This window comes from Petromyzon marinus, chromosome 15 (assembly GCF_048934315.1).
Source record: "Petromyzon marinus isolate PM22_M1 ecotype Great Lakes invasive population chromosome 15, UKy_Petmar_22M1.pri1.0, whole genome shotgun sequence".
Classification (NCBI taxonomy): Eukaryota; Metazoa; Chordata; class Hyperoartia; order Petromyzontiformes; family Petromyzontidae; genus Petromyzon; species Petromyzon marinus.
This window is the reverse complement of record NC_133681.1, coordinates 2549296-2564920: the sequence shown is the minus strand read 5'-3', so window position 1 is coordinate 2564920 and position 15625 is coordinate 2549296. Positions and strand designations below refer to the sequence as shown.

Genomic DNA, 15625 nt, shown 5'->3' with positions numbered 1-15625 from the left:
CGGGGCATGCCATGGTAGTAAGATGTTAACTATCTTGCCTGGTATATAGGAGGTCGTGGGTTCGATCCCGACTTTGACGCCTGTATATTTTTGAGTTTGCATGTTCTCCCTGTGGTCGCGTGGATTTTTCTCCGGGTCCTCCGGTTTTTCCCTCATTTAGAAACATGTGTTTTAAATTTCCACACGATAAGCCGCTTCGTTGAACTATCATTTGTGGCCAGGTCATTTCTGAAAAAGAGCTTTATAGCTCAGTGGGCCTTACCTAGCAAAATGAAAAAAAATTGAGGTTTTTTTTTTAACTCTGGAGATTCTCTGTCACTTCTAATTCACCACTTGGGCATCTCTGTTTCCAAGATGGTTCACCAGCGCCACTACTAGACAACTGTGACCTACTGGATACCTGTGAAAAATAGTTTTATAGCTCATTGGATTCCTCCAGCATAAATACATATTCTGATTAAACCGAATAGGGCGCTTGTATCTCTTATTCCCCCACTCAAATGCCAAATGTACCAATGTTACAGAAGTAATATTAATTCTGATGTTGCCTTGGTAAAGAACGAACATCGACCGATAAATCGGTGCATTTGTTACACTGGTCAACTAGACGTAAGTGTAAAGAATGGACCACGACAAAGGTTTTGTGCTCAGCGCAAGCCCCGCGCACGTCTGGAACGCACGACGGCTACACACTTTGTTCCACACCTGGTCTTGGCGGGTTCCCGCGAGGTGAGGTGTGTGGATGTCGCAACGCCGCTCGCCTCTTCTGATCTGCCGGAGGCCTCCTCTGGTTGGCAAACTGCTGCGGATACTTGCCTGAAGCCTGCTTCGATGTCTTCAGTCGGCTCCACGGGCGACTTAGAGATAGAGCCTGGAGAGCGAAAACGACGTTTGGCATCGAGTCAACAACATGCGTGCTGCTGCTTTCGCTTAGTCTTACCCATAATGCTCCACAGGAACATGTGATGAGTTCGTGTTGTTGCATTATGTGCGTTGAACGGGGTGTTCATGTTTTTTACGAAGTGCTCTTGGTGCCAATGACACCTGGCAATTCAGCGTTCGTTTATAAGGTCGGCCTGCTGATGAGACGCACGAAGTCAAAATCGCTCAGGAGTTTAATTGCTTAAACAAATTCTGCTTGATAACATGTCTGCAAAACGAATAGACCCATGGACTAAACTACCATTTACGTGATGGACAAGACAATGAAATTTCACTTGCTTTTGCTTGTACCCACAATGCACAATGAGTGTGTGCGTGTAGAATAAAAACTGTGATTGACAAGGACAGGTGGTGGTGAAGACAGAGGAGAGACAAAGCCACGGCACACGGCAGGGGTGCCAATGCGGCCGCACGGCAGCACGAGACGCGTGGCTACCATCCAGCATCCATCCAGCAGTGGACTGTGCCTAACATTCCAATATACAATGTCTAAATTGTTAAATAATTAGCTACACTAAACGACTGATCAACTTATAGTACTAATAGTAATTTACAATTTCAAACTTGTGATGCGCTCCACGGTATTCGCTCGCATTCAAAGAGGAGCGAAGACCTACAGACAAGCCTAAAGGCAGGCATACTACTGGGAGCAGGTGCTAACAATTGCCCAAGCTCTGTGATCCTCTGCACAGGTATCAATCGAATTCCGAACGTTCAGTTGACGAAATTTCGCGGTTTTTTCGCAATTGACAAATCATGGACACTTTTCAATCAACGAAATCGAATTTCCGCATTCACAAAATTTCACTCCGGCACGCGCCGTCAAGATTATCCAAAAGAGAAGCATCCAGGAGGCTGCATCGTCATCCACGTCAACATAACGGTGTCCCTGCAGTGCAACAGTAACAACGCCTCCACAACGCCTTTCAAGTCATTTCCAATATGCAGATCTTTTGCCGAGTTCCCTAAAAAAAGGTTAATTACAGTAAAACCTTGGATTGCGAGTAACTTGGTCTGCGAGTGTTTTGCAAGACGAGCAAAATTTGTAAATAAATATTAATTTGATAAACGAGCGAGTGTATTGCAATACGAGTAGTACGTATAGACGCTTTGTCTGCCGAGCGTCACGTGATCACAACTGATATACGAGTGCTTTGATATACGAGTGCTTTGGATTACAAACACGTTTCCGGAACGAATTATGCTCGCAATGAAAGGTTTTTCTGTATTTTAGTTTTTTTTATTAATTATGATGCAATCATTTAATATTTATGTTCATCATTATTATTATTATTTTTGAATTGTGAAAAGTGATAAAGGTATCTATTTTTTTTAGTTTAGGAGTAGTTGGAATGACTGAACACATCCCTATTTTTTCGTATTAAATTCATAGGAAAAGGCCGTTCCCATTGATGACATTTAGTTTTACACGTTTTTTGAATAACGTATTCCTTTTGCAAATAGAGGGATACCTGTAAATGAAATATATATATGAATGTACTTTCAGGCAATTAATGAGTGTTTATACATTTAACAGGAAACAACAGCATCTGAGAAAAACGCACACGTGCCAAGGGGCAACACTCTATTCCATACAGATGGACAAGGTAGAATCAACATTTGATGTACTTCATCCTCAACATCCACAGAAAGGAAGTTTCACATTTGTGTGATCCACCAGCCCTTTGCTGCTGCTGCTGCCTCCACATTGCTGGATTACAGGCGTGCACCTCCACCGCCCGGCTACACGCATCCAGATAATTATTTAGCTTTAAAAAAATGTATACCAATTATTTACAGCCTTATTCCACTGCTGGATGAAGTTCCCCCGACACTCCGGACATTGGGGAAGTTTGCCCATATACATCTTCACCATGCCGATCAGTGCGGGACCAGTTCTGATATTGCTCGCTACCGTTGTTAGCCGTGGCCAGGAATCAAACTCTGGTGGCCAGGTTCATCGTACAATACGGTCGCCACTGAACCACCGCTCCTCCGCGAATATAACCCGAACAATGAGATAGTTATTCAGACTACTTAAGTGGTGAGATAGTCAATAACCTCGATGCGTCGTCAAAGGTGGGTGTACCTGATCGCCGACGATACCAATAGAGAGACACTTCCTTTCCTCCAACTTTCCAACCTTTCCGGAGTGCAGCGCTGGCCAAGGCCTGTGTAGCACAGCCAGAACAATCCACGTCAAATCAAATGGTACTTGGTTAAAAAAACAAAAAAACAGCGAACATATCATCTCGGGCAACATCCCCACAATCAGTGTATGACGGTGTATGAGCTATACATTAATATGAACCGTCTGCTCCACAGTGGATACCAAAGATCCCGTGACGTCATGAAAAAAAAGAGTAGGGCATTGTGTGCCTGGAGTCAGGAACCAAATTTTCCTAATTACTTGCAAATGACTGAACTCGATAACACCCAACTGCGATGTCTTAAGCAGGACCCTCCCTGAAAAAAAAGAGAGATTTCTTGAGCCTCCATGAGGCTCCTGCGTAAAGCGAGCCGAGTAATAACAATGGTAGAGTAGCAGTAGTTGCGAGAACAGTGGCACTCACGTGATCTTCGAAGTGCACGATGGCCTGATTCTTCTGCGGGTGGCAGCTAATGCGACGCACTTTGCCGAACCACGCCCGCACGGCGTCTCGCGTGTTCCGCTCGGGGGGAACGTGCTTGCACACAATGGAGCACAGTTGGGAGGACGATGGTGATGGCGAGGCCACGTCTAATGGAGGACTCTCAGAACTAACTTTCTTGATAAGCAGGTTTTTCACAGACCCTGCAAAACACGAAAAAGAAAAGCACATTGACACTTTTACCACTTTAAATTACAAAGCACGGATATGCAACATAATCCATAATTATGGTAAAAAAATGTTCCACGAAACCCGTTTATACGAACTATTCACAAAAACTCGGCACTCTCCACATTTTAAGCGTTTACATTATCGAGTCAATTCACTGGTGCCACAAACAATTCCACTCCGGCTCAGGAACAGTGCACCGAGCCAGATGCGATGGTACAACAGGTGGCACGCTTGAATGGAACAGGGTTGTTATTAAGAGGTGATGAGATTTTAAATAGCAAAAACATATCACCAACCAATCAATCAATTACTCATAAACCCTCTTTTGCAAATGACCATACTTGAGAAATACAATTTACATTGTAATATAGAGAGCCCTCCTTTGTCAACTTCCTTTCTCATCCCATGATATCACTGACGTCGGAAAATGTAGTTCGACTTCATCAACGGTGATTGCCCTATGGAAATACTCATCCTGTCATAGCAATGACGAATTTCCACCACCGGTCCAGGCCGCACACAGGAGACAAGCACCACCTAAGTGCTTATCTGAGCAGAAACTCACTTTGAACATTGGGTCCATCCTCAAACAAACAAACAGCCAGAGGGAGACCACGGTTAAGCAGGAACTCAATCTCAAAAGCAGGGCAGATGAATAAGGCAGGGGCCGCTTGCTGCATGCAGGCATCTCTGACAGACCTTGCCAGGATACAGGGAATAATAATGGTACAGATTTGTACTCAAATTGTAAATGTTGTGGATTTACCCTCCAAAAACACCGGTGTGCTGTACGAGTAACGAATTGGCATGTTCTGTTTATGTCACAAGCCTTACTAGTTGGTTGTGTAGGGTGGTGGCGGGTTTATTGACATTTATATTTACGCGATCGATCCCAAAAAAACGTATGGATATCAATGACATCTCTCGAAATTCCAATAAAATGTATAACTATGATGAAAGCGAATTATAATAATTGGAGAGTAATCCAATCAGACAACACGATTGGTTGTTAAATCTTCAGTTACAGATGTAGTGGCTTCAACTGAGTTGCAGACGTACTCTTGGATGCAACACATTAAACACCAACACACGGGGTAACTGCCCCTGAACAGAATAACAACCTATGGTGTGACCACCAGGCTAACTACACTAATTACAACGTAACTAGCTCCAACGGACCAGGTCCAACAGCTCGGGTCCAGGTCCACGTGTTGGAGACTCTGCAGGACGTAGAACGTAGACGAAGGTTTCTTCAGGATGAACAACAACCCCGGTCCCTCTGGCGGGGACCTGGCTTAGATTCTCTGCGGCGTAGCTGGCTCCGCCCTTGGCCACGACCACCTTCCAGAATCCTCGAACACGATCTGGACCCAGACCAGGTGACCACCCGGAGCCCCCACTTGGGGCCCCTTTGTAGACTTAACCGGTCAGGTGTCCTCTCGGGTCAACCAGAGTGCCATGACCTTTAGTAACCCCATTATTACGGCCAGCACTCTAACACCCTACCATGTAGGGCTGGCACTACACGCCAAGCGTGATGCCATGCAGCGCTATCAATCAGCGCTGATCGAACCCCTCTAGGGCCGGTACTACACCCACACCAGAGTGCAATACACTGCACGCCATGCCTCTCCCGGGCCGGCACTACAACACAGTGACAGCCCGTGATGTCACTACACAGGGATGCAGAGATCTATAGAAGGTGATGAAGAAACAGGTCAGAAGAGAACAGGAAGATGAGGAGAGTTGTACAAGAAATGTTAGGATGTGGGGGAGAGACACGGGGAGATGAGACGACATGGGAAAAGGGGGCAAGAGATACGGATATAACAGACAGGCGAACAACACAGGAGAGACGAGGCAATGTGAGGGAGATCGCTGCTCTCATCTCACCTCTTCGCGTTCTCCGTTGTGAAGCCTCCATCCTCGTCTTTTTTGACTGCTCGGCGACGTCATGACGAGGTGAAACGGAGTCCTTTTTCATTCTCTCCGCCTGGAATTTTCTTGCTCCGCTTCCGTGAGCCACGGAGTCTTCAACGTCCTTTGCAACGCTCCCCGCTTGTTGCTTTGTCAACACGACCGCGAGGCTCGAGTCCTTTGTGTTGCCTTTTTTCCCCGGTTTTGGTTCCCTGCTTCTCATCTTCGTCACCTCCCGCTCCGCGTGGCGATGCACCAACGGTTTGTCTTCGTCCACCCTCAATTTCTCGTAACCCTGATGCTTCCTTGCACCCCTCTTAGTCCCGGGTGCCTCGACGTGCTCCCGCGAGGTGGAGGGTTCAGCTTTATCTGCACGACTCTTGTCTCTGCCGTCATAATCAAGCGGTCTCTTCGATGCCCTTTCCCTCTTGTTGGCCTGGCAAGCGTCCTGCAAAGCACGGCTAAAGAGGTTCCCCCCCCTCTGAGCCATGCGTCCCGTTCTCTTCAGCGGAGGTTTGTCGCTCTTCTCCTTACCTTGGGGAGGTCGCTTCCTCTCCTCGAACCTCCTGTCTTTAGACGCGCCAAACAACGTTCCGGACGCAGGTCCGCTCTCGCGGTCACTCTTCGGGAATGCTTCAGCGCTGTACTGTTCGGTTTTGGACAAATTCTGTTCCGCAAAACGTTCTTTGTTTAACGGGAGTCCGGTACCTTTCTCCTCCTCCTTCCTGGCACCAAATAATAAGCTGTTGGAATCAGGATGGTTAAATGTGAAACCTGTAGCTCCACCGCTGCTGGCGTTTGATGTATTTGGATTTGTAAATCTAAACGTAGCGGTGTCAGGCGCCGCATCTGCAATTTTCCTCTCAGAAGCTTCCGATACGTGGTGCGATTTGTGTTCATCTGGTTTGCTAAAACTGAAAGGCATTGCTCCTAATCCTCTGGAGGCAACCAGAGGCTGCCTGGAACCGGTTTCCTGGTTCACGGACACTTCAATACCGAAGTGAGCAGACGAGCCAAAACCCTCTGGGGCAATGTCAAAAGGTTTGGCCATGTTATTTGACCTCGCGAATCCAGGACCAGTGGGTGGATGGTCAGAGCCTTTGTTCTGAGACGGCTGTTCATTGTTCACTACAAAACGTTGCAAGGTGATGTTGGGGATCATTTTTTTACTCTCATCAAAAGGCTGGCCGAAATTTAATTTGCCCGTTTGTTGATAGCTCACACCTCCAGACTGACCAACTCTGGTGGATGGAAGTTGTGAAGCAGTGTCAACCGAGGACTGAAAAAATGTATTCCGGGACGGGCTGGAAAATGTTGAGCTCCTGGCATTACCGATTCCAGTTTGCCGCGAGCTATTTGCACCTAACAGACTATTAGAGCTCATCCTTAAAGGACTAAAGCCTTGACTCGTCGGTGCATTAAACAGTGAACCACCGAGCCTTGCCTGGCTTGAGGGCTGGCCGAAGAACGCACTCTGACCCGCGTTCATGCCATCTCCTCCTAAACGTCCATTAAGCCCAGAGCCAACAGACTGCCTCGTGGCGACGTTGAATCCCGAGGTCTGACCAAAAGCCGGAGGGGCTCTTGTCTGACCAAAGGATGAGACTGCCGGCTGAAAGAAGGAGACTCCAGCGTTGCTCTGACCAAAGATCGCGTTGGAAGGCTGCTGAAACGCGCTGCTCTGCTGAGAAAAAGTATTACTCGACTGGCTAAAGGCTGGTGGCTGCTGAACGAACGTTGACGAATGCGAGGCGGTTCCATGATTGGAGAGGGCGTTGAATGGTAAGGAACTTCTTTGGCCAAAAGCCTCGAAGCTTGGCTGACTTGTCAGGGGCGGTGGAGGAGGCTGGCTTGACGAGTTGGCAATGCCAAATGAAAAGCCGGTGAAGCCAGGGTTCTGCATGATCTCCCAGGCAAGTGAGAAGGGGTGACTTTACACCCTGCTCGTGGAACTGTATTCGATTTTTTTTTGTTACAAAAATCTGCAACGTAAAAAAGAACACGGCGGGTTAGAGGTACGTATCAGCGAGTTACATGTCACCGATTTAGATGTCACCGGCTCAACACCGACACCTTCTGCTTCCTCTCCCGCTGTCCCCTTTGGAATTCCCTCCCAATCATCGCCTCGACGAATCTCTGATCACACCACACAACCTGATCATCGTAAGTAACCTTGCTCTCAGTTCCAGAAGAACCGTCTTCACGCTCGCCGATTACAACTCTGTCCGTGCCACGTTCGTTGCCGGACCAATTGTCGCCGTCGTCGGGGCCCTGTTCCCAAGTGACCTGGGGTTCAAATTAAACAATTTAAAGATGTAATTTCCGCAGCATTATCCGGCCCCAGCCCGCGATCCCTGCAAGGGTGTAACAGCCACGTGTAGTAGTAGCAGCAGCATCTTGCACGTGAGTTCACCACTTCTCGTCGTTGTGTGTACACACTCTCGGACGAGTCCAATTCATTGACCGTCACTGCGTTATTACTCTCTGCTCGCGGCAACTTTTCAAAGAAGAATAAGAGAGAGAGACACACACACGGCGGCGGGTATACAGCAGATAACAACACATTCTGACAGGTAAACAAGTGACGGAGTAAACTGCGTCTATTTAGTTAATTTATCCCGCTTAGTCGTTCGTTAACAACACAGTTTGACTGCTGTACGTTTTTTTTGTCACCAACACATTCCACAGCGACCCCATTCCCTGCCAGATTTAATCAATAATCAGTGTCTCTGTTGTCCCGTGTGTCTATGTCCACCCCCGCCTCTGTTGTCCCCGCGTCTCTCCCCGTGTCTCTGTTGTCGCAGTGTCTCTGTTGTCCCCGTGTCTCTCTCCGTGTCCCTCCCCGTGTCTCTGTTGTCGCAGTGTCTCTGTTGTCCCAGTGTCTCTCTCCGTGTCCCTCCCCGTGTCTCTGTTGTCCCCGTGTCTCTGTTGTCCAAGAGGCTCTCTCCGTGTCTCTGTTGTCCCCGTGCCTGTCTCCGTGTCTCTGTTGTCCCCGTGTCTCTCTCCGTGTCTGTCTCCGTGTCTCTGTTGTCCCCGTGTCTCTCTCCGTGTCTCTCTCCGTGTCTGTCTCCCTGTCCCCGTGTATCTCTCCGTGTCTCTGTTGTCCCCGTGTCTCTCTCCGTGTCTCTGTTGCCTCCGTGTCTCTGTTGTCCCCGTGTCTCTCTCCGTGTCTCTCTCCCTGTCCCCGTGTCTCTCTCCGTGTCTCTCTCCCTGTCCCCGTGTATCTCTCCGTGTCTCTGTTGTCCCCGTGTCTCTGTTGCCTCCGTGTCTCTGTTGTCCCCGTGTCTCTCTCCGTGTCTCTCTCCCTGTCCCCGTGTCTCTCTCCGTGTCTCTGTTGTCCCCGTGTCTCTCTCCGTGTCTGTCTCTCTCCGTGTCTCTGTTGTCCCCGCGTCTCTCCCCGTGTCTCTGTTGTCCCCGTGTCTCTCTCCGTGTCTCTGTTGTCCCCGCGTCTCTCCCCGTGTCTCTGTTGTCCCTGCGTCTCTCTACCCGAGTTGTCTTCTCGCCGCCATCTTCTCTCGAAGCTCCGCGTGACGTCATCAGGGCGCGCGCCGCGGATTCAGCACGGGGGTGGAGGGGGGTGTCGCGATATGAGTATCGCGACACGATAGATATCGCGATAGGACGAATATCGCGATACGATAGATAGCGCGATATGACGAATATCGCGATACGATAGATAGCGCGATATGACGAATATCGCGATACGATAGATAGCGCGATATGACGAATATCGCGATACGATAGATATCGCGATAGGACGAATATCGCGATACGATAGATATCGCGATAGGACGAATATCGCGATATAATGAATGTCGTCAAATGACAGATATCGTTGTATGAAGAGTATCGCGATAAATCGTGACTTTTATTGCGATATCAAGAATATCGCCACGCATCGCGAAGAGTGTCGCGACGTGAAGAGAGTCGCGACGTGACGGCGATCCCGAACTTCCCTCGAAGAGCAAACGAAACGACAACAAAACTCGACCACAGCAAGATATCACCCATTCATCGTCTATTGTGCAATGTTAACAACACCACTCGCTGTGTACTCGAATTGTAAATGTTGTAGGGTTTTACTCTGCAGCAGAGCCGCGTTGCTGTACTCGTAACGAAATTGACACGTTCCGTTTACGTCCGCAAACCTTACCGAGTGGCCGTTGTCGGGTGGTGGCGGGTTTAACGACGCAACATTTACACATTTAGGCGATCTAACCCAAAAAACCTCAATTACGGACACCCGCTGAGGCTTGTGGTGCCACGATCGCGGAGCAACTCAACAAGCACCGCGATTCCCTCCTGCTGCTGCACCGTTAACTGTGGGGCGTGCACATATTAACATGTTAATACTCTTATATAAGGGCACAACTTTACCTGCGATGAACGCCGCACTCTCCGTCGTTTTCATGCAGGGGGCGATGCAAACCTTCACGCGCCCACTGCATGAACGACGGAGGCGCAGGGACAGACGTTCGATCGCGTTGGAATCGATCTGCAGACGGCGGTCTTCTCGCACGGCCGGCAGCTCCGTGTCGCCTTGTCTCGATCCCCGCAATCCCAAACGGGTGGAAGTCCTGACATCCTTGGAGAGCTCTTTGGTCTTGGCCATGGTGGAGAGTTTGGAATCTGATTGATTGATTGCTTCTGTGGACTGGTGTCTTTTATACAGGTAACGAGCTGAGATTAGGAGCACTCCCTTTAAGAGTGTGCTCCTAATCTCAGCTCGTTACCTGTATAAAAGACACCTGGGAGCCAGAAATCTTTCTGATTGGGAGGGGGTCAAATACTTATTTCCCTCATTAAAATGCAAATCAATTTATAACATTTTTGACATGCGTTTTTCTGGATTTTTTTGCTGTTATTCTCTATCACTGTTCAATAAACCTACCATTAAAATTATAGACTGATCATTTCTTTGTCAGTGGCCAAACGTACAAAATCAGCAGGGGATCAAATACTTTTTTTCCCTCACTGTATAAGCTTTTAATAAATAAGTAAAATTATCTAATTCACAACATAATACAATTCAAAGACGTTTCATTTTAAAACTTCAAAACGGAGCATCGGGTGCTTGCGTGAATGCGTCGTTCATGTGCAATTTTGTTTCTGACTTTCCCGGCCGAAGGCCGTAAATGGTAGTTATTTTTTTAACAACCCCTAGTTAAAATATAAGAACCCCCAGTTAAAATATAATCGCCCGCAGGAGCGCGTGTTCGCGCGTCCGCTGTAGTGTTCACTGTGGGGCGTGCGCGTGTGAGAATATAATCGCCCGCAGGAGCGCGCGCGTGTCCGCGCCGCCGGGTCAGCGTTAGGGGTGGTGTGTGCAAGCGAGTGAGGACGAACCCCTGTACAGCGGTAAGCCAGTTAAGCCAGCCATATCTCTCCGAGAGGGCGCTAGCGCGTGGAGGACTGATCACCCGATCGGTGGGGGCCCAGCACGAGCCGAGCGAGGCGGTGGAGGAGGCAGTGGAGGGGGCGAACGTCGCGGCCCCACCTACCCAGCGAGGGCAGGTGGGGCGAACGTCGTTCCCCACAGGCTCCCTCTCACACAACGTGATCTAGCGGGCAGCTCGCACACAACGTGATCTAGCGGGCAGCTCGCACACAACGTGATCTAGCGGGCAGCTCACACACAACGTGATCTAGCGGGCAGCTCACACACAACGTGATCTAGCGGGCAGCTCACACACAACGTGATCTAGCGGGCAGCTCACACACAACGTGATCTAGCGGGCAGCTCGCACACAACGTGATCTAGCGGGCAGCTCGCACACAACGTGATCTAGCGGGCAGCTCACACACAACGTGATCTAGCGGGCAGCTCACACACAACGTGATCTAGCGGGCAGCTCACACACAACGTGATCTAGTGGGCAGCTCACACACAACGTGATCTAGCGGGCAGCTCACACACAACGTGATCTAGCAGGCAGCTCACACACAACGTGATCTAGTGGGCAGCTCACACACAACGTGATCTAGCGGGCAGCTCACACACAACGTGATCTAGCGGGCAGCTCGCACACAACGTGATCTAGCGGGCAGCTCACACACAACGTGATCTAGCGGGCAGCTCGCACACAACGTGATCTAGCGGGCAGCTCACACACAACGTGATCTAGCGGGCAGCTCGCACACAACGTGATCTAGCGGGCAGCTCGCACACAACGTGATCTAGCGGGCAGCTCACACACAATGTGATCTAGCGGACAGCTCGCACACAACGTGATCTAGTGGGCAGCTCACACACAACGTGATCTAGCGGGCAGCTCACACACAACGTGATCTAGCGGGCAGCTCACAGACAACGTGATCTAGCGGGCAGCTCGCACACAACGTGATCTAGCGGGCAGCTCACACACAACGTGATCTAGCGGGCAGCTCACACACAACGTGATCTAGCGGGCAGCTCACACACAACGTGATCTAGCGGGCAGCTCGCACACAACGTGATCTAGCGGGCAGCTCGCACACAACGTGATCTAGCGGGCAGCTCACACACAACGTGATCTAGCGGGCAGCTCACACACAACGTGATCTAGCGGGCAGCTCACACACAACGTGATCTAGCGGGCAGCTCACACACAACGTGATCTAGCGGGCAGCTCACACACAACGTGATCTAGCGGGCAGCTCACACACAACGTGATCTAGCGGGCAGCTCACACACAACGTGATCTAGCGGGCAGCTCGCACACAACGTGATCTAGCGGGCAGCTCACACACAACGTGATCTAGCGGGCAGCTCGCACACAACGTGATCTAGCGGGCAGCTCACACACAACGTGATCTAGCGGGCAGCTCGCACACAACGTGATCTAGCGGGCAGCTCGCACACAACGTGATCTAGCGGGCAGCTCACACACAATGTGATCTAGCGGACAGCTCGCACACAACGTGATCTAGTGGGCAGCTCACACACAACGTGATCTAGCGGGCAGCTCACACACAACGTGATCTAGCGGGCAGCTCACACACAACGTGATCTAGCGGGCAGCTCGCACACAACGTGATCTAGCGGGCAGCTCACACACAACGTGATCTAGCGGGCAGCTCACACACAACGTGATCTAGCGGGCAGCTCACACACAACGTGATCTAGCGGGCAGCTCGCACACAACGTGATCTAGCGGGCAGCTCGCACACAACGTGATCTAGCGGGCAGCTCACACACAACGTGATCTAGCGGGCAGCTCACACACAACGTGATCTAGCGGGCAGCTCACACACAACGTGATCTAGCGGGCAGCTCACACACAACGTGATCTAGCGGGCAGCTCACACACAACGTGATCTAGCGGGCAGCTCACACACAACGTGATCTAGCGGGCAGCTCACACACAACGTGATCTAGCGGGCAGCTCACACACAACGTGATCTAGCGGGCAGCTCACACACAACGTGATCTAGCGGGCAGCTCACACACAACGTGATCTAGCGGGCAGCTCACACACAACGTGATCTAGCGGGCAGCTCGCACACAACGTGATCTAGCGGGCAGCTCACACACAACGTGATCTAGCGGGCAGCTCACACACAACGTGATCTAGCGGGCAGCTCACACACAACGTGATCTAGCGGGCAGCTCACACACAACGTGATCTAGCGGACAGCTCACACACAACGTGATCTAGCGGGCAGCTCACACACAACGTGATCTAGCGGGCAGCTCACACACAACGTGATCTAGCGGGCAGCTCGCACACAACGTGATCTAGCGGGCAGCTCGCGTGGACGTGGAGTGCCTCCCCTGCGGGTGAGTTTGCGCCTTCAGCAATCCGAGGTTAAAGTCACCACTTGAATGGACACCAAAGATCCCCAGTAAAGACTCAACAGGCTGTCCGGGGCAGGATTGCTGTTAGCGAGTGGCACCTATTGAAGCATCGTGCCCGGCCGCCTTTGTCTCCCCAGTGGCGATGTTTACTCCACATCGCCCCGGGTTTACTCGCCTGAGGCCGAGTGGACCTAGGGGAGGCCCAGAACCGGTTTCAGATAATTATCTAAAACCGGTTCTGAAACCGGTGATGCTGGGTTCGGTGACGCTCCCCACACGCACAACAACAATCGCCATTCGCCACTAAGTGGCGGTGACGCCATCACGGCGCCTGTGCCAGGCTAGGTGCACGTTGAGGCCACGTGAAGTGTCGGACGCCATCCGGCAAGTCACGGGGCAGACCCAACATGGGCCACGGGTCGACTGACTGAGGTGACTGCTGGCCGATGGCACCACTTGTTTCACCTACTGTGCCAGGCTAGGTGCACCAGGAGGTCACGGGGCAGACCCAACAGGTGGCACGGGTCGATTGACTGAGATGACTGGCCGATGCACAACCTGTGCCACCTACTGTGCCAGGCTAAGTGCACCAGGAGGTCACGGAGCAGACCCAGCAGGTGGCACGGGTCGATTGACTGAGATGACTGGCCGATGCACAACTTGTGCCACCTAATGTGCCAGGTTAGGTGCACCAGGTCACGGGGCAGACCCAGCAGGTGCCACGGGTCGATTGACTGAGATGACTGGCCGATGCACAACCTGTGCCAGCTACTGTGCCAGGCTAGGTGCACCAGGAGGTCACGGGGCAGACCCAGCAGGTGCCACGGGTCGATTGACTGAGATGAATGGCCGATGTACCACCTGTGCCACCTACTGTGCCATGCTTGCTGTGCTTATACGCCCGGCGCTCCGCTCGTTGTTGTGAGCGTTGCTCCTCTGCCCTCCGTTGTTGCCTCGCCACCATGATGATGATGAGAGAGACGCAAACTCCAAATATACAGCAGCAGGCGTCAGGGTCGGAATCGAGCCCACGGCCTCCTGTATACCAAGCGAGGTAGTTAACATCTCGCCACGAGTTAAGGGAATAGCGCGTGAGCCGTGGCGAGTGTGTGGCAGTAGAGCGAAGTGAACTGACGGGCAGTTGTTTTAACGTATCGTCAAGCGCGTAGACATCTGCAAGCATCCTCCACCTGGGCCATCCATGACAGAGTAACCCGCGTTATAACAGGGTTGTTAGTGCTCCTGTAACTAGTGCCGCCCATGCCATTGATTCCACCAGGGCTGTTTGATGTTTAAAAAGTGAGCGACTCGAGGCCTTGGTGTCACCGACTTCCCCCCCCCCCCACCCACAAAACTTTAAAGCAAGGAATACAACAACCACATGGGGCATCTGGCGAGCGAGCCCAGAGGAAACGTGCAGACCCAGATTAAATCCCGTGTGTCACAGGAACCACATTCAGTGAATCGTACAAGCAGCAGTCCCATAGGGAAAATGTCCGGTAGGCCAGTACATTCCAATGGCCGGTCTGTGTGTTGGAAACTGCAAATGTAGAGTAAAAATATATATTGTATTCAAATAATGTTGTACCTGTAATGTGAAGGCTTCATTGCTTATTTAAGCTCTCAGTTGCCATTACATCCCCATAGATTCGGCAGCCCCAAAGGAATCTTCTTCACCGGCCACCCATTCGTTTTTTGGACCTAGTCCAAATGGGCCAATGAAATCGCACGGCAAAATCAAGCCAATCTGTCACATCGCAAATCTAGTACTACAGTTTGTCATCGCACAACACATTTCAAAAACATAAATAATTGCCCATGGCCCGAATTTGAGCCGGTGTGTTTATAAATGCCTGGGCCGAATTTTAGTCCCAGTCCGTCGTCAGTGCATACAAGTCGGAAACCACGGCAGCCAAGCATCTCGAGCCGCGGTAGGATTGAGCTGCATGTGGGCGGGTCGTCCTTCTGTTGCCTTACCTTTCAAATTGTCATCCTGCACATACACAGCGAGATGTACAACGCAGATAAAACAAGACACAAATAACGCAAGTCTATTTAAGAAAATAGCTAAATATATTTTATTAATTTGAAAAACAAAGACACATGTTTTGTAATATTAATTGTAAATACCTGAATTTGAAACACCAAAGAATTTGGACAAACTAAA

The 15625-nt window shown here is 50.5% G+C and overlaps 1 protein-coding gene across 3 annotated transcripts in view; it reads right to left on the bottom strand.

Moving 5' to 3' along the window:
* MCM3AP (minichromosome maintenance complex component 3 associated protein) overlaps positions 1 to 9275 on the bottom strand; it is a 47660-nt gene extending 38385 nt beyond the window's left edge. For 2 of the 3 annotated variants that reach the window (XM_076067199.1, XM_076067201.1), the window contains exons 1-5: positions 9168 to 9275; positions 5658 to 7663; positions 3516 to 3736; positions 3032 to 3113; positions 706 to 871 (exon numbers count right to left, since the gene is read on the bottom strand). In XM_076067199.1, the coding sequence (XP_075923314.1) occupies positions 706 to 871; positions 3032 to 3113; positions 3516 to 3736; positions 5658 to 7584 (2396 nt within the window). In that variant the 5' untranslated portion in view covers positions 7585 to 7663; positions 9168 to 9275. Of the gene's footprint in view, positions 1 to 705; positions 872 to 3031; positions 3114 to 3515; positions 3737 to 5657; positions 7664 to 7853; positions 7968 to 9167 lie in introns of all 3 variants that reach the window. The other variant, XM_076067200.1, reaches the window with a different exon arrangement.
* Positions 9276 to 15625: the final 6350 nt, after the last annotated feature.